Source organism: Scylla paramamosain, chromosome 15 (genome assembly GCF_035594125.1).
Source record: "Scylla paramamosain isolate STU-SP2022 chromosome 15, ASM3559412v1, whole genome shotgun sequence".
In the NCBI taxonomy this organism is placed as follows: domain Eukaryota; kingdom Metazoa; phylum Arthropoda; class Malacostraca; order Decapoda; family Portunidae; genus Scylla; species Scylla paramamosain.
Genome location: NC_087165.1, coordinates 22,198,512 through 22,217,810, shown reverse-complemented (window position 1 = coordinate 22,217,810; position 19,299 = coordinate 22,198,512). Strand labels below are relative to the sequence as shown.

At 37.4% G+C, this 19,299-nt stretch overlaps 1 protein-coding gene across 13 annotated transcripts in view; it reads right to left on the bottom strand.

The window, feature by feature from the left end:
• Window positions 1-1,038: 1,038 nt before the first annotated feature.
• LOC135107663 (formin-binding protein 1 homolog) overlaps window positions 1,039-19,299 on the bottom strand; it is an 82,853-nt gene continuing 64,592 nt past the window's right edge. For 6 of the 13 annotated variants that reach the window (XM_064017777.1, XM_064017775.1, XM_064017779.1 and 3 more), the window contains exons 7-14: window positions 18,645-18,797; window positions 17,871-18,056; window positions 17,143-17,349; window positions 15,950-15,997; window positions 10,183-10,304; window positions 9,471-10,010; window positions 6,235-6,398; window positions 1,039-4,355 (exon numbers count right to left, since the gene is read on the bottom strand). In XM_064017777.1, the coding sequence (XP_063873847.1) occupies window positions 4,195-4,355; window positions 6,235-6,398; window positions 9,471-10,010; window positions 10,183-10,304; window positions 15,950-15,997; window positions 17,143-17,349; window positions 17,871-18,056; window positions 18,645-18,797 (1,581 nt within the window). In that variant the 3' untranslated portion in view covers window positions 1,039-4,194. The remainder of the gene's footprint in view (window positions 4,356-6,234; window positions 6,399-9,470; window positions 10,011-10,182; window positions 10,305-15,949; window positions 15,998-17,142; window positions 17,350-17,870; window positions 18,057-18,644; window positions 18,798-19,299) is intronic. The other 7 variants (XM_064017782.1, XM_064017788.1, XM_064017786.1 and 4 more) reach the window with 7 other exon arrangements.

Here is a 19,299-nt window from a genome sequence, read left to right as displayed (position 1 = left end):
TTGATCACTGCCTGGAGGGAATGACAGGGTTTTGCCTGTCATAGGTCATACAGGGCACAGGCAGTTTGCAGACTTTGCCTGGTGAGAGAAAGGTCTACTGGACACTGCCCAATAGTGTGGAGCCAGCTGGGAATTGTTCCATGTAGTAACACTGCTAAAAAGCAGAAGTATGCTCAGCAGACAGATCTCAACTGTGTGGACATGGCATTGTGGTTGTGCACAACTGAGAATTGTCATCTGGCATTTCCTCTAAAACTCCCATTCATCCAAGTAGGTAAAGGTCACTCTATCACATATTCCTTATAAACTGAGTTTCAACCAAATTTTTCACTAAGCCCACAACTAATTAGTTATGAATTTTATTCTGGGTGCATGATAGCCAATCAGCTTCCTGTGATCATGATAAATTCCCAAGGTAGCAAATCATGATCCTCCTTTCTCAAGCCATCAACCATGTAGGTCCTTATGCATGAAGGATGTAAACATTCTCACGCTTTTTTTTTTTTTTTGTAACTAAATATCTCTATGTCAAGAGAGAGAGAGAGAGAGAGAGAGGGGAGACTGATAGTGAGATCAGATAATAATGAGTAGTAGGCCCTAAAACCCTGGGAAATTCTTGTGCATGTGCAAGGTGGTGGTACAATATACATTACATATACGAGTTATTTGAATATTACTACAGTTGTATGTGCAGAGTTCAATGGGATTATGTGGTGTTACTGTATGTGGAGGAGTTACCCGTTGCCTGTAAGCTCTATGTGAAAAGTGTGTAAGTGAAGAGTATAATGGCAGTTGCCATCAAGAGTCTCATACTGCTATATATTAACTATAATAATTCATGACCATAAATACACACTGCTATAAAATACATCCATATTGGCAAGTAAAGTTCATGTAGATCATCCCTAGTTACGATACACAGTGCCATACTACCATGTACTCGGCTGCCTGTCTGTCGTCCCTTCTCCTGTCACGACACAAACATGACTGAAACCCCTCACACGAGATTCTGCCTATGAGTGGGATCAAAATCCAATCAACGGACATTGCATTTTTATTATTGATATAATAATATTAATACATCATTTACCAGGGATTAACTACAAAGCTGACATGGAAAGCCAAGCATTGTTATCATCATCTGCTAGTGTCTCATGATTCCCTGATAAGCATATAGAAGAAGAAGAGGGAAAGGAAAAAGAAAAAAAAAAAAAAAAAAAAGAAAAAAAAAAAAAAAGCATCTCCTTAATGACTGCTATAAAAACACACTATGATACAATGATACAAAAATATATATACAAAATACAAATAAAATGTACACGAGTAATCATATAGAATCTGCACTTAAACTGTTAACCAATAAGAGTATGGGGATATTTCCAGATATAGTTCTCAATAGCTGGAAAGAGTTGCATCTCTTGTTCAGATATGGCTGGGTGAGTGCATCAGTCTCACTTGACAGACAGGTGGCAGCAGCAGCAGACCTGCCCACCCTCATCAGTCACAGCCTGTCCCTGTGTTGTCTAACTCATACCTGTAGCCACACTCTGTGTTGTGTGCACAGAACTGCCCTTCTGGGAGAGTTGACTTCAGGCATGAGACAGGGCATTATGCATGCTTCAACATATTCTGTCTCTTGAGGTTACAATGAGATGGAATAGTTGATCTTGCATACAGGGATGTGTTTACAATGAACAAGAAGACAAAATCATAATATAAATTGGGTATAAATGTCACATGCTGCTGATACTGCTCCTTGAAGCACTGCGCTCAACACTGCTGCATTAGGAAACACTGACTCATGACCAGGAAGAAAACAAGAGAAGACTGTGACAGAATTAGCAACTCAGCTTCACTTCACTGACAAGATAGTTGATCACTGTATATGGCAAACAAAAGTGCTACTAATATCATGTATGATTTTTTCATGTAGGTAAACAAGCAATCATATCTTTAATCCCTTCAGAATTAGAGGCAATCAAGTACATAACAACATACTCTAACAATATGATGTAATGTATTGATTCATTGCATACTATTATATACATTATCATTTATTGTCTGTGGTCTATTTTTCATTTCACTGATGGTTTTATATATTAATGAGCAATTACTCTGCAAGGTTTTGCTTAGGTAAGTGTTTGTCATTCCTTATTGTCAATTACAAATCCATAATAGTATTTTCATGCTACCATTAAATCACAGTATTTTTCCTGCTTTGACAATAACGTGTTACTCTGCTTGACCAAAAACTAACCTGGTATTTGACGCTAGGGTTTGTGTGTTGCTTCTACATATCATGACAACGCACTTAGAGATAATATAAAAAGGAAACCCCAAAGAGCATTATCAGCTTTGCTACATACAGGTAAGAGATATTACCCTTTGAATATTATCACACTTCACAGAAGTGCACAATGATTCCAGCCCTGCTATTCACAAGCCAGCAGATGCCTGAGCATGTGAGGCCCAGACAATGCAGTAAAAACACTATACAGGTCTACAATAAAATCATAATATAACTTTGTGACATTTGGTCAGACATCATTCATAATTCCAAGAAAATGATGGTGTATCTCTCTCTCTCTCTCTCTCTCTCTCTCTCTCTCTCTCTCTCTCTCTCTCTCTCTCTCTCTCTCTCTCTCTCTCTCTCTCTCTGTATATGAAATTGATTCACAAATGCACAGCCAGACATAAAATGCAGCTTCATAAACATTATTCAGTACAGTACACAGAAAATTAAGGTTATAATTCATTTCCAATATTCCCTACACACACACACACAAACACACGCACACACACACACACACACACACTGTACATGCATACATGCACAGTGCCATATTTATGCACTTATATATGTGCACACACACACACACACACACACACACACACACACACACACACACACACACACACACACACACACAAAAGTGCAGATGTAATTACTATCAGCATTGTAAACATGAGGTTTTAGGAGAAATGTTTTTACACTGCATAAGGCATTTTCTTCAAGAAAATTAATGAAAGATAAGGTGAACTTCTTCCCATTAAATGCAATATACTTGCAGACTGGCAAACTTTGGAACAAAATGTCAATATTTAAAATATTTCCATGGACTACACCATTTATCACCCTGCTTGAACTTTAAATAATCATCTATTAAGAAAAAAAAAAAAGGCAGAGTAATGTAGTACATGGTGTACTGATGCCAGCACAGCATGATGGTGTTCTTCCTGTACTGCCAATAAGCATAAACAATATTTAGTTAAAAATATACCGGTAGCTTGGCCCGTGCCGTGGTGGAGCACTGCAGATACAGGGTCACCTCTGCATGCTGTGGCTGCTGCTCTGTTGTGTCAGTTGTGTGTACAGACAGACACAAGGGCATTACAGAACAAGAAAGCCATTGGGGAAAAAGAGAAGATAATGGTGTGCCAAAGCTAAATGCCAAATATGTCATGAATTCTATGTACAACAGATATTCATTAGATTGGATTTCTGGTGTTGCAATGGCACAATGCTGACAGGCGGGCCAAGACAGAGGACAACGCATGCCACTGTTGCCCCACTGCACCCTCCACTTCCCTTCCTCAAGTGATGACTGTGAGAAATGAGCATTACTAAAAAATAACATATTCCACTCTTACATTATGGTTCAAATAAAAGAAACTAATGTATGGTACTTTCCTTGGAGTCCATACTCAGAAAAAAAGAAACAAAATCAACCTATGCTAAACATTCATGTCCAATAACTTTTTCCTAAAAATGAAGTCATCATCCCTGCACACATCTGTACCTGGGTACCTGAAGTTCTGAGAGGCAAGAGGACTGCTGCTACAAATGATGTCTTCCTGACAACACTGATGGAGGGATCCTGTCGTATTGAGCACTAGAGGGTGTTCCTTCTTGCAAGCGATGACTTGGGATGGCCTGAACACACATCACTGACAGATGGGCATCCAGTGCCACAATGCACAATACTTATATGCACTACTACCAAGCTCCTTGACTTCCAAGAACGATTATTATTATGAGAGTTTTTCATTATTATGACAGGTCATTCCTGGGTCCTGCTAAACCTCTTGGCATGATAATTCTTTATTAAAATTTTCTTTCCCCAATTCTTTAGCAAAATGCATGACAGCCTGCCACTAATGTTACCAACTTGTAGTCCTAAGGAGCAGGAATGTTTAACAGTTATTGTAGAGCGACATTTCAATATACGATGTAGGTACGAATCCCTCCTCAAACTCGGACATCCTTCTGACTCTGGTCCAGCCATCACCCTGGTCCAACTCTATCACATTCAGCTCCTCTCCCTCTGCCATGCTCATGCTGCCCTCGCTGGTGCCTGCCAGGATGGGGAAAACAATGCTTTAATTCCATCTAAAAAGGACTTACTCCACAAAAAGGTTATTACACCACACATGCAATTCGGATACAGAACATAACACAGGTGGAAGAAGTCATACTTGAAGGTAACATGAAAGTCTGCCCAACATTAATGAGATGACTAATGTAAAGCAATACCATGTAATGACCATCATGTGTACAAACATGAAAAATTAAATCAGTACAAAAATAAAATTGACAATAGCATCAGGTCGTGTAGCAAGGTCAAGTTGACCATACTGAGCACGCATGATTAAAAAAAAAAAAAGAAAAAAAAAAGGACACTAATAGCAATAGTATGGTGACTGTACAAACTTTCTCATCTATGTATATATTTATAATCTTTCAAGATCTTGTCTGCTTACCACTTTTATAGTGTCATGGTGTTGATCATTTCAAAACTCTCAAAGAAATGGCTCAAATGGACAAACTTTGTAAGCACACACACACATATACAGAGTTTCCTGAGAGTTAAGGTACATACTTTGGGGTTTGATAGTTCAAGTAATTCTAAGTTGAATATACTCTATACATATATGCTGTGTTTTACTTTATTTTGCAAGAAATTAATGTATAAATTGTGTGTTGTGGGAACCGCTTGCCTGGGTGGGCCTCTGCCTTTTTCCTTCCCTCCCTGGCTCACTATGTACTTGAGTGGCACCATGCTGCATTGTGATAATTTTTTGTGTACAATCTAGGCAAAGCTTTACAGGAAACAGTTAACAAATGACAAATTGAATTTTTTATGTGTCAGTGCAAAAAATGTACACGTAACACAGTAATACAGTGGTAGTTAAGTGCTACTTTTTAAACATGCATGACAACTCACTGCAACTGTTTGTCACCCCCTCAACACTTGGCTGATGTCTTGACACCTAAGTGACAGGCCTCGTCAATCAGCTGACTGCCAAAATGCATCTTTTTGCTACAGTGAAGATGCCTTTCACATTCAGTAACACTGAATATTCGGACACGATATTCATGTGATGATATTCATGACGTGATATCAATTTTTGTGTTATTTTCTGGTTCCCTGGAACCAATTAATTTTTTTCCTTAGGTTCTTCAGTCACCATGATGCACATTTGCCATAATGAATGCTTCATTGAAATGAATCATGTTCATTGCCATGTACCCTACTGTGTATGTATATATATATATATATATATATATATATATATATATATATATATATATATATATATATATATATATATATATATATATATATGCAATAAGCCTAATGAGAAGGTTGTATCAACAAAGAAAGTGGACATATGGAGAGGAATGTAGCTAACAAATAAGCTGAAGTTGTTACAGCCTGAGCAAGATAAATTTAATTAATTACGGGTAGGAATATAATAATCATCATAAACCTTTAGAAGTAGCAAAATTGAGCAATCACTCATTCTTTCTGGGAGTTCAGTAGCAAAAGATCTCTTCAATGGTGAAGAAACACAAATAATTAAGTAGTAGTCAACAATCACATCAATCATCATCCTCCCTACAAAGTGAGAGGACTGTGCTATAAGACTAAAAAGAAATGAGTGAGTAAAAAGTATTAAATATGCCACATTTAAGCATATGACTATTATTGAGTGGAAGACTTCTGTCATGGCAAGGAAAAAAAAAAAGCAATCAGATACATAATTATCATTATATCTCAATTTTTCACACTGAAAATGGCTTGAGAGAATCCAGAATCAACATTGAAGTATAAGTTACAGCCCAGCCACTCCAGAGATGATGAGACAACACTGCAATCTTTAACTTTTTCAGCAGTGCATCTTCATATCCCTGAGTGAATTAAAACAATACATTTAGCAAAAGACACACACCTTCAAAGATATAGATGGCTCGACAGGTGCCAATGATGGGCAGCGGCTCAGTGTCGTAGAATTCCCCATTCTCGTCCTCCCCCGTGTCTGGCTGGTCGTAGGTGTCGGACCCAGGCAGCGAGTTGTGGCTGAGGCCGATGCCGCTCTCCGGGCTATGAGACGAGCTGAATTAGCAGGGAAAGTGAGTTAGTGCACACAGGCCAGGCTCACAGGCCAGACCAGAGGTCCTGACTGAGTCCATGAAGCCATAAGACATGATGTTAACAACTTGCAACTGACTTATGAATTCTCATAAATAGAAAGAAAATTTCTTGTGCCTCAGCTCTTCATGCTATTATTGTTAAATTACTTTACTGCAGATAACAAATCACATATCCATATTTTCAAAGGGCAATGAACCAGTATCTTAAGACTTCATGATTAGACAGGTTTTGCCTCACAAGCAATACCATTGTGTATGAGAAAATAACAAAAAAGTTGTATGACACAGCTGTGAAGAAGACTGCCTGTATTAATGCCCAAGAGAAGAGTTTAATACTATTCTCACCACACCACAGCACTGTTCAATCTATGACACAATGCTCACTAATGCATTACAGTAAACTTTTATCTTTTTATTTTTTTAATAAGATATATCCTCACAAAGAATAATTTCTAATAGATCACTGAATGGTACACATTTTACTACCCTATCAAAGGGATGTAATATTTCACTCCTTGAGGAAAACTCAGATTTCAACCCAAATTTCAAAGGACTTCATGTGCTACAGTGCCACTCAAAATTTAACTTCCTTACCCAGTCTGCTGTTAAAAAGATATATACAGGTTCAAAACATTCATACATACAATGAAATATTTCTGAATAACCATCTTTTTTGCTCCTCTGATTTCTGGTCAAAGTAAACCTTCTTAGAACATATAAATTTTCTGTGGGCTGCTGTAAGATTCCTAAGGAGCATTTTCACAAAACCATAATGATCCCGAGCAACAACATTCATTCAATTTCCTCCTTCCCTTGCCATCTGTGAGGCAACAATGATCTCTTACAACTTCATTGCCTCAGTCTGGGCAAAACTGTCATGATCCTCACACCTCATTATCTTGTAGTGGTCATCAGTTGCTTCTTTTGAGCCTCAATAATAAGAAAAATAAATACAAATTTTTCTTCACTTCTCTTGTCAGGCATTAGTCTAATTCATTTAATTTATAAAATTTTTCAGTTTGGGATTGTTTTCTATTCTAAGGTCGAAAGAAGATAAAGAAGGTATTTTCCACATCCCATTCGGACATATGAACAAGCTCATCTTAGATGGGCACCTATGTACTGTGATGGAATGAAAAAACTCTTCTCCTTGAGAATTAATGCCATGCACACATTCTCCTGAATACAAGGACTGGCAAACCTAACAACACAGGATTAGTAAGACAGGTCAAGCAACACATTCCAAAGTACTTGATCAATGCTATTACAAAATAACTCAAGTGATGCTTCAAAATATGACAGAAGAGCAAAAACTTTTGATGATATACTTGGTGGCTTTTTGTTATAAAAGGTATAAAATAATAAAAAAGTAACTAAAAAAAATAAGCTAACAACAGAAAAACCTAAACCATTTCTAAACTCTGGAGATAACCATTGGTTCTGTGGTGCACACCTTTCAGTAGATCTTATTGACTTAGTCTAAAAAGTGTGTGTGTGTGTGTGTGTGTGTGTGTGTGTGTGTGTGTGTGTGTGTGTGTGTGTGTGTGTGTGTGTGTGTGTGTGTGTGTGTGTGTGTGTGTGTGTGTGTGTGTGTGTGTGTGTGTGTGTGTGTGTGTGTGTGTGTGAGTGAATGAATGTCCTCCCTTAGTCTAAAAAGTGTGTGTGTGTGTGTGTGTGTGTGTGTGTGTGTGTGTGTGTGTGTGTGTGTGTGTGTGTGTGTGTGTGTGTGTGTGTGTGTGTGTGTGTGTGTGTGTGTGTGTGTGTGTGTGTGTGTGTGTGTGTGTGTGTGTGTGTGTGTGTGTGTGTGTATGAGTGAGTGAATGAATGTCCTCCCTTTAAAAAAAGATGGTTACTGTGTGTTTTATAGAACAATACTATGTACAGCAGATATTCTTCTAGCCTACAAGAGTGTGGAACATCAGGGAGAGGGATCATGGTTTATCTCAGGTCTAGAATAAATACAGAAAGTGAAAATGGTTGTGGCTATGAAATGAGAATGAATGGTGATGGCATGAAAATTTCTTCAGTTGGTTTAGCATAAATGAAACATGGAAGCAATATGTACAATGAATAGCTTCTTAGACAAATCATTCCCACCTTCTTGAGGAAAAGTTTTGAAGAAAACAAACGAAAATATTAAGAAATAAATAAACTGGTGAAGATAAGGATTTCAAGTATTAGGCTCCTTACTTGAAAGAGAGGATAATTATGGACTACAAGAACCACAAGCACAATCAAATTTGTCAAGTCTGATAATTTCAATTATTTTTTTGTATGAAAAATTTATACATGCTTGCAGTTTGTACATCCCTCAATCAATTTTGAGTTGTGATGACAGACACTCCATGCAAGACTATAGTGGAGGCAGGTCAGCTGTAGAAGGAATCACCATTAATAAAAAAGAAAACATGCTCCTTCTTGTTAACCGAGAGGATGACATCACACTGCAGACACACATCCAAACATCCACATTATTTAGTTACTGTCAGGCATTGCAGTAAATCTGAAGAATAAAATCTGCAGGGAGATAAAAGTACCCAAACACCAAACAGTGAATCAGATCACCACATACCACATAAAACCATCTAACAGATGCTTGCTTATACTGATTTTGTGACTGAAGTAAAATTTTTTACCTTAGAAAGTAGTGCATATATATATATATATATATATATATATATATATATATATATATATATATATATATATATATATATATATATATATATATATATATATATATATATATATATAATGGACACTGTCATCATCTTTTTAGCAGCTCATCATTAGGTAATCTAGTTCCTCAGGTACTTGACCCGAAGCTGAAATATACTAAGAAAATGCTATAGCTGTCTTAAAATGCATCATGCATTAATATGCCACACCTTTAAAGAAAAGCTGACTTACATTCAAAGAAAAATGAGAGAGTAGAATTTTTCGGTTTTCTAGCTGAGTGTGCACTAATGAATGAGTCAAGATTATGAGGCATAAGCAAGCATCTGATAGCTGAGAAGATGAGTGCAAGACTGACCCCTGAGAGGGCAGGGGGTCAGGATGGGCAGACCTGCCACCCTCCCCACATGAGTTGGTGGTAGTGGAGGAGGTGGTGGTGGTGGTTGTGGTGGTGGTAGCCCGACCATGATGGAGGGAGTTGGTGGCTGTGGAGGTGGTGGTGGTGGTGGTTGTGGAGGTGGTGTTGTTGGAGGGGGGGTTGGTGCAGACGGAGGAATCAGAGGCTGACCGGGAGAGGGACTCGTCGCTGAGGGAGGTACGGTGGGAAGTGACAGAGGACCTTGGGGAGGCGCCTCCGTTGTGGTGGTGGTGTGGGGACATGACGTTGCTGTGGTGCCGGGCAAGGGAGGCGTTGGGTGTTGAGGGGCCACCGGATGCAGCACCTCCACCACCTATTCCATCCCCATCCACATCATCTAGCATGGCCTGGTAACGCTGCAGCTCGGTTCGCAGCTTCTCAATCCTTTGGCACGAGTCACTGAGCTGCCCTGTTATGCTCATGGGGTCTCCCAGTGAAGGATTTCCCTCGTACACTTCCTTCATTTTCAGCAGACCATCCCTAAGAGATAACATGTATGTCAAGTTAGGCAAAACTGTAACTATGTATTATCTTTCATCAATTTAAAGATCCAGAAAATGGAAAAAGACAGTGGTGCCCCATGATTCCCCCAACACATTCACACATGCCCATCCTTCAACACCACACTCGCTTCCAACACCCTGAGCATTACTTGGCAGCTGTTTCCTGGTGGAGCTTTGTGGTGACATCATCAATCCGCTGTTGAATCCTCTTCTTCCGCTGGTTGGGTGGCAGGTCACTGAAGTCCTCCTTTTCGGAGAATGAGAAATTGTTCTGCCAAAAACAAAACATGTCAATTTCATTTCTCAATAATAATTTCAATAATAATTTCTCAATAATGAATTCCCCAAAGTAACTGCTGATATTGAAACTTAATGTCTAAATTCTCATTTAACTTTTGTCTTCAGTGCAGTTACTTTTTGACATATTTGCATGGCATGCAGACTTTAATCCAACTTCAACACTGTTAATCTGTCTATCTAAATAGATTTTGTTCAGTCACTGTAATTCTTGACTTTGACAATTTTGTTATTACCCAGATTAATTCATTGGCTAACATACTTAAAATCTTAAACTACCTCCATTTTTACCAAATGATTTCTAATATTAGAACACTGAGAAGGCACACAGAAGGTTACAGCCACAAGTGGGTTCTTCCGTATTCATAGCACATCACTAATGCATTCTCAGTCTACATCTAAGATACATAAAGGGACAAAGTAATAATGAGAAATCATGCAAAAGTGTACATCAAATTATTTCTCCACAAGTGATTAGTCATCAGAAAATTAATAAACACAGTGTTAAAACTGATAATGCTTATGATTGTGACACATTGGTAAAGCTCTGGTCATTCCCAAATCAAGGAAGAAGGTATTTTCTTGATATCTTAATGCACACTTCTACTAAAAGAGGAAAAAATGTTTCTTAGTAAATCTGGATTATAAACATTAAGGTACTAAAACACTAACATGAACAATCAGCTGTTAGTGATGACTCAATGTCTCCATAAGAGCCATAATGGATGTCAACGTTAAAAGATGAAACGACACGTGATTCTCAACTACAAAAGAAATAGCTGAATTTTATTTGTTCCTAATATTTACCCTGACAGTATCCTGGGAAAAGATTGTGTACTGTAAATAAGACCAAGATCACAAGAAGTATGTGAAGCAGTCCATAGCCAAAATGTAGGATATAATCATTGTTGCTGTATTTGCATACGGGACGTTATATTTAAATTTTCAATATCTGGATGGAACTTGAAATACCTGCCCTGAAATTCAATTCCCTTCTGAAATAATCTTACACAAACCAGCAAAAAATATCTTCTAAATAGTTTGTAACTGATACACACACACACACACACACACACACACACACACACACACACACACACACACACACACACACACACACACACACACACACACACATGGAGATCTGTTATACGAAACCGATTATGTGTAAATTAGGGACTATTTTTCTTTATATGAGCGCAATAATCTGATGATACAAGCTTCAGTCCGAGGCAAGTAAAATTACTCTGTCATCATTTTGCTTGCAATCATATTTACAGTACAATACAAGTACAATGTACAGTGCTTTAAGTGACTGATTGGTGCTTGGATGTATTACAGTGTTACTGCTGGCATGTTCTTTCATTAGCTGTCTTTGGTGTGGTGTTGTGTGTGTGTGACTGACCATGTGGTGAATAGACTGTGCTCTAACTGACTAACTGCTCATATCATCAGGACCTCCCTGTGTGTATGTATGTATGTATGTATGTATATATATATATATATATATATATATATATATATATATATATATATATATATATATATATATATATATATATATATAAATCATGAATGCAGCAGATTGGAAAGCACAGTATTGAAGCTCTGATGGCTCTTATATTCTGAAAAAAATGGAAGCAGAATAGTTGATAGAAGTCCAATGGACCCCACTGAAGCTTCCTCTGTAGCTGTCACAAAGCACCATTCAGTCCCATGTTCAGCAATCATAAAAGTGGCCTAAGCTTTTTTTTTTTTTTTTTTTTTCAATAGTCAAACAAATTTTTGGATTCTGATTACATCACTCTCCAGCAATAAGACAAAGAGAACCAGTGGATGTGTTAACAGAGTGGTCACTGCAACACTTGAAATAGTCTTGCTGATATCTGCCAGTTTATTTATGATCACATCAGTGAATGTCCTCACTGAATTAAAGTTATCCTTTAGTCTTAAATCTAATAGAGACCGGTGAAATTAAGCATCAGGAAGTATCACACTTTTTCAAAAGTGCCAACAGAGCCACACCATTTGCCGGCATCAATAATAGTAATTCCTTCAGTGCTTTACTAACACTGCCTCATTATATTCTAAGACCTTGGTAAAAACAAAATGGATAAGAGGAAACTTAATGTGCTTGGAGATCACCATGAAGAATAATCTGACTCACTGAGTTAGGAACCACTTTTATCATCCCACAAAGTAACAACAGGACCAAGAATTGTCAGACACATTTACAATGAAAAAAAACTCTTGATCCTCATCATCTTACAAAATTAGTCATTATTCTTGAATCAGAAAAGTTTTCATTTAGGTATTCATTTAATCATCTATTTAGTCACCACCAACAATGATCACCACATAAACACCACTGACAAATCACTGATTTTCTTTTTTACACTATTCTTACCATTTTTACTTCTTCTATATCAGGATGCAAAGTACATCTGAATAAACATAAATCAAACAAGTACTACCTATACTCTAATAAATCAATCTTTGAGCTCTACACTGCAGATTAACTGAAGTTCCCTTTCTAAGCACTCCTTGCTTCAAAAACTTTCCTGTATCTATATAATCTATTTGTGTGACTATAGATAGCCATGACTGAGGTATCACAATGACTAATGCAACATGATCATTATGTAAAATTCTCAATACCATTTCAATCTGTAAAACTGCAAGGAACACAAAGGAAATATCTTTAGTTACAAAGCAAATTAGTTGAAGCTGCAGCTGAACACAGACTCACACAGGACTCGCAGAAAAATCAAGCAGTGTCAGCTGGAGGCAAGCTAAGCACTCGGGTACAAGTACCCTCAGAGTGGCACATCCTCATACTTACACACCAACGATGCCACGGCCGCAGCCAGCGAGTGAGACCAACCATTGTGCCAAGGCAACCCAGGCAACCACCCCAACCAAGAGCACACACAGAGGAGAACAAAGGTTAATATTAACATCAGCTGAAGGGGAGGAAAGAACTTAACTTCCTTTTCTTTCTGGTGGATTGTTTTGGGACTTGATTGAAAGGTCAGAAGCTCTAGAGTTTTTACTCCTCAAATAAGCTAGTATGCATCTACCCTCAACCCTACAAGCAAGTACTCTTGAGTCTTACAGGAAAACATGTGAATCATTATGTATCACTTTCTTAAATCTCAGACAAGCTCGAGTAATGAAGCAAGTGCCCACTATAGTAAACAAATGATAAAGGGGACACTGGTTTCATCTTTCTTGCTTAAAAATTTGCCGAATCTTTCCTGAAATGTAATCTAAACATTTCACACAAGAGATTTTTAATACTTTGTTGTGGGTTTTTAAGATTTTTAACTATTAAATTTGTAAAATGCTATTTCCTAATATTGGAAAATTCATCTTAACAAAATATTATTTTATTTATTCAAAATATATTTTATGTCACTGCAGTCTTAAAAAAATAAATGGGCTCCTTGATCTTCTTAAAACCTTCCTGATATTCCTCTAATTCAATTAGTTAATGTTATATATTATTACCATCACTATTATTAATATTATTAAAAAGTAGTTACACAATCATGTTAAAAATCGTTAATACAGTAGCGCAACTACCATACTTGTCCAAGCTTTAATGGGCATATGGCATTTATCTGACATCACAAGTAGCTTTGGATCTGATCACCATTTAAGGGTTAAGTCTCTATGAACTGTTCAAGTCAAGATGACAAAGCAAACAATGACATGGTCATATTAAGAGATATTCTACCCTAAACTATCTCCTGAGATTTTTAGAAAAATTCACCATGTTATGTTCCAGTGGTGTATAATGTTTCCTATCATTAAGTACAGCCTATGTGAAACACAACCCAAAACTCTTGATTTTACAACAATGTGTAATGGACTCTTTATCAAAGATGGCATGAACAGTAATTGGGGAACCACACACACTGATGCCAGCCAATTCCACTGCATCACACAGCATCACAGTTCATCCCTTAAACAACTGTGAGTAAAACTTTCACTGCCTGTCCTTACCATCAATTCACAAAAGAGCACATTATTGTATATTAATTGCCCAAGTCTTATTTTTGTACTCATGAAGTTCTATTACTTTTGAAAATTCCTTTTTGAAGCAAATGTAAACAACTTATGATACTACACATCTTTCAATGTACTGTACTTTAATGTGGCACTAATAAACTGGATTCCCTCACTCTTAAATGGTTTGTTACTAAGTTTGTCTCCAGGAAGAGCTACAGACAAAATCCAATCCAGTTATCTTTTCTTAATTTCCTTAATGGGAGAAGCATCGGGGTGTTTTACATGTATTTTCACAGATAAAACTTGTTACTGGGTATTGTGCTCTTGTTTTATAAATAATGACACTACTATAACCAAGTTGTACATGAAAACAGCTGGTTTTAGGAAGATCTGCTAGCATAGTAGATGTCCAAAATGCTATTGGATCATGTAAGGTGTGGAATGGAGATGCAGGTACAATAACAGCTAGCACAAGGGTGGGATGGAACCTGTAGGATTTAATATTCTCTTATGGCTCTTCCACTTCACACATAAGGGTAAGTGTCTGTGTAAGTACTGTACTCTTAGACACTTCCAATCAACATCAAAGTTGAGAGCACTTCTGGTCTGTCTCATAATACTGCCTCTTCTTGCTCATATCTGGGTCATCTTTGAAAGGGTGTTGAGTGTGGAATAAGGCAACACACACAACTAAACTGAATGCTGACTGAGACATCCCCTTGGTGTGTCACAGGGAATGTAGTGGATCAAGGGAATGGAGACATGTAAGCAGTGGGCACAGAACAGGCTGAGTTATTTACAAGTTTACCGTGATCTTTTGCAGTAGAGATTAATGGTGTCAACTGATGGGAAAAAAAGAATGAAGAACTTAATTACTGGTGTATCTGGTGCAACATTCGCAAGCTAATGAAAACCAAACTCCTCACTTACAGTGAGATTATGTGGACAAAAAAAGCACGCACACAAACACCTACCCAAAAAAATCATCACCAAACTACATGATGCAATGATTTGTGACATAGGCACCATGACATCACCATGCAAAATAAATAAAAGAAATAATAATAATAATAATAATAATAATAATAATAATAATAATAATAATGATAATAATAATAATAATAATAATAATAATAATAAAATAAATAAATAAATAAATAAATAAATAAATAAATAAATAAACAATAACAATAATAACAATAATAATAATAATAATAATAATAATAATAATAATAATAATAATATGTAATAGTAATAAGCATATGAGTGTTCACAACCAAACATGTTTATCCATAAGTATCAATGGAATTCAAGCTATTTGACTTGAGTGTGAATGGTTGTAATACCAGAATCTTGTGGAGCTTAAATAGACTATATATGGCCTCGATCTGCAAGAGAGCAGACTCAAATCAACATTCTGAAGAGAAACAAGGCTTCTGATTCTGTTCTGAGGATGCTCTACATACACAGTACACATGGGCAGCACAAGGCTTGGTTCAACATAGTACTCTACTCATACCAAGGGGACAAAAAAACAATAATCCCCTGTAGATTTCTTTCAGGCTACGTTAAAAACTGGTGCTTGAGTGGCTAACAGAGCAGTACCTTTTTGGCAGTATGGTTATGATGTATCAAGAAGCCACAGGAAGGGTACTTGGTGAGGAGGAGCCGTGTCAGAGTGAGAGAGAGGGTGAGGGAAGGCAAAGAGTCAGCTGTGTTGTGATGGTATGTCCTCTCAGTTATGTTGTAAAAGGCAGAATTGCACTGTTACTGTTAGGAAAAATTATGTAAAAGTATTCTAAGTAAAAAATATTCCTAAAATGTTAAACAGTTCAATCAAGAATATCATCCCTAGTGGCAATGAACATGTAGCAAGTTTTACATTTTGTTAAAAGAATTTGTTAAAAGAATTTCATAATGACTTGCTAAAGAGCAAAACTAAAGCCATATCATGAACTAATTCATTCAGTAACTACTACAAATAAAACAGACTAAAATGGTGCTGTAGAAAATACCTGTATTTGAAGTGCATGGTATTAGATTCACAAGATTTGTAAGAGAATTGTTAAAGAAAATATAAAATTGCATAAATAAATAATATATAAATACTTCCTGATAGACAGAACAAGCAGATCCTGTCATAAATACATGATCACTGATGTAACTCAATAAAGACATGTTGAAATAATCTGTATGAATGAAAGGGCAAGTTTACACGAGTGCCATGGATAACAGACACAGTACAGGTACTGTACTCATAATGCATGAAGGATGTACATAGTTTCAATAATCTTTCCACCTGTATGAGACATAACACAGGTATGGGTGTGAGTGGTTAGAGTTCAGAAGGAAAGTAAAGGCACAGGTGAAATTATATCCAATCAATATGAAGAGAAAAGTGTGTTTTGCTGCTGTAGAGTTCCTCGGCTCAGAATAACAAAAATACAAAAATGTTTGCAACGTTTCAAAACCATACGTGAAAATTGCTCATTGTTACAGCACTGCTGTCTTAGTCTTAGTTCTGAATACAAACCACATGTATTGCATTAGAAAACAGAAGAACAAATAATTTGTTGAAAACTCTATTAGGGGAAAAACATTATTATTCCATAATGTTTTAGACACTTAAGATAAGACATGATAACAGCACATTAAATAGAGAGAAGAGATGGAAAGAGAGCAGTAGAGGTAGAGAAAGAAGTGCAATATGAATGAACTCTATTGTAAGTGCCTGTGGAAAAAGTTTGATGTATAGGTGAGTGAGTGGCACAAGGTTTCTACTGCTCCAGTTGACCCACCTTATTTGAGCCAAAGATCCCAAAGATGCCGCCACGCTTCTTGAGCTTGGATGCAGATATGGTGCCCTTGATGGTGTCCTGCCTGATGGGAGGGTGGGATGTGGGTGTGGAGTCGCCATTCTGTCTTGGAGTGCTCAGGTCATCGAACGGGATGTCACCCGGGGGAGTGAAGCCTGATTTGTATCGTTCTATTACCAATTGCGAGTCCTGTAGGTGTGGAATGAAGGGTACTCACTGATGTACTTAACATAATTCATATCATGCTTTGACCAAGATGTTATTTTTCCCTGCTCTAGTGTATGATGGAATGCAAATTAAAGGCCTCACCTCTACCTGTGTTCTAAGGAGACTGGTTGGGTATGTCCAGTAAAAAAAATAAATAAATATAGAGTAAAAAAATTATGAAACAAAATATTCATGTATATCTTAGACATCAGGAAAGAATTTACCTACTAGCTCCATTCAATGCCAATCACTACTCATCCCAAAGATTTCAGGAAACAAGATACCTAGTCTTAAATGTGTGATTAATCATGTAGAGCTGGCCAGTAATCATGAAGCAGGATGTAAAATATCACCCCCTGGGTCTAGTTTAAAACTGCTCTTCAAAAATAATCATCCACAAAATGGTGATGCTTAACAGTGATGAAATCTTACAATATATAAAATCCTTATACATTTTTACAGCTTATGTGGTCACAGTTTTGTCTTTCCAGAAGCAAACTTACAAATTTCTCATCTATAGAGTCTGCAGCCGACACTATTCCATCAAGGCACTTGTTGATGATAGGGAAGACCGCACGCTCAATGTCAACACTCTTCTTCAGGAGGTTCTTGAAGTTATTGATCCTTTTCTCATCCAAATCCTGGAGGCCTTGGAAAATGCCTGGCATGACGGTGTTGTAGTGGTCCCCCTGAGGCAAGGCACAGCATGGTTACCAATGCACCCACACACACACACACACACACACACACACACACACACACACACACACACACACACACACACACACACACACACACACACACACACACAGCAACTGATAAGACACAACAAACACAAGGAAGATGCAAACTTTATCACTCTTGCAACTACATACTATCTATATATGATCAGTTAAGTCCTATAAAAGCAACACTACAGCTGGACAAGATACAGTTGTAGATTAAGTTTGACAAGTTGATTTAAAACAGCAAGCCAATCATACCATCATGGGGCAAGATAACAAAGAGAGAAATCTGAGCCGAGGATGACAATAAAGTTATGTAAATCAACAAATGAATAAACTGGAATCCCTTAGCTAATGTTCAAGATTTGTAGAAAAGAAGCACGTACAAAAACAAAACACACATCACAGCACTGCATCTTAAGAAAACACTGACAGACAGACAGACACACACAAACACACACCCAGACACACATAAACACACAACCAGACACAGACACACACAAGTATACACAAAAATAAATAAACAAATAATTAAATACACAAAAAACATACCTGCAGCTGGTTGGTTTTCTGCAGCTGGTTGGCATATTCATTCTTACTATCCTCACACTGCTGACTCTTGATGCTGGCATTCATCCGCTGCTTCTCAACCTCAGCTCGGGACAGGTGCAGGTCAGCATCTGCCTTTAGGAAGTTCTCTTGCGCCTGTGTGAGGACGGGAGGAGGTGATGGTGGTGGTGCTGAATATGATGATGGTGATGGTCATGTGAGAGAGAGAGAGAGAGAGAGAGAGAGAGAGAGAGAGAGAGAGAGAGAGAGAGAGAGAGAGAGAGAGAGAGAGAGAGAGAGAGAGAGAGAGAGAGAGAGAGAGAGAGAGAGAGAGAGAGAGAGAGAGAGAGAGAGAGAGAGAGAGAGGACCTGTATGGAAGATAAGGTGTGACATACCATATTTGTGTTTGGAAACTTGCTATAAATTGACTGTGTGTGTGTGTGTGTGTGTGTGTGTGTGTGTGTGTGTGTGTGTGTGTGTGTGTGTGTGTGTGTGTGTGTGTGTGTGTGTGTGTGTGTGTGTGTGTGTGTGTGTGTGTGTGTGTTTTGCATGCTTACAATGCATAAAGAGTTTTGCTATGCAGCTGTTAAAGTAAAAAAAAATAATAATAAAAATAAATAAATAAAAAAGTGATATCTGATTATGAGATAAAAGTGT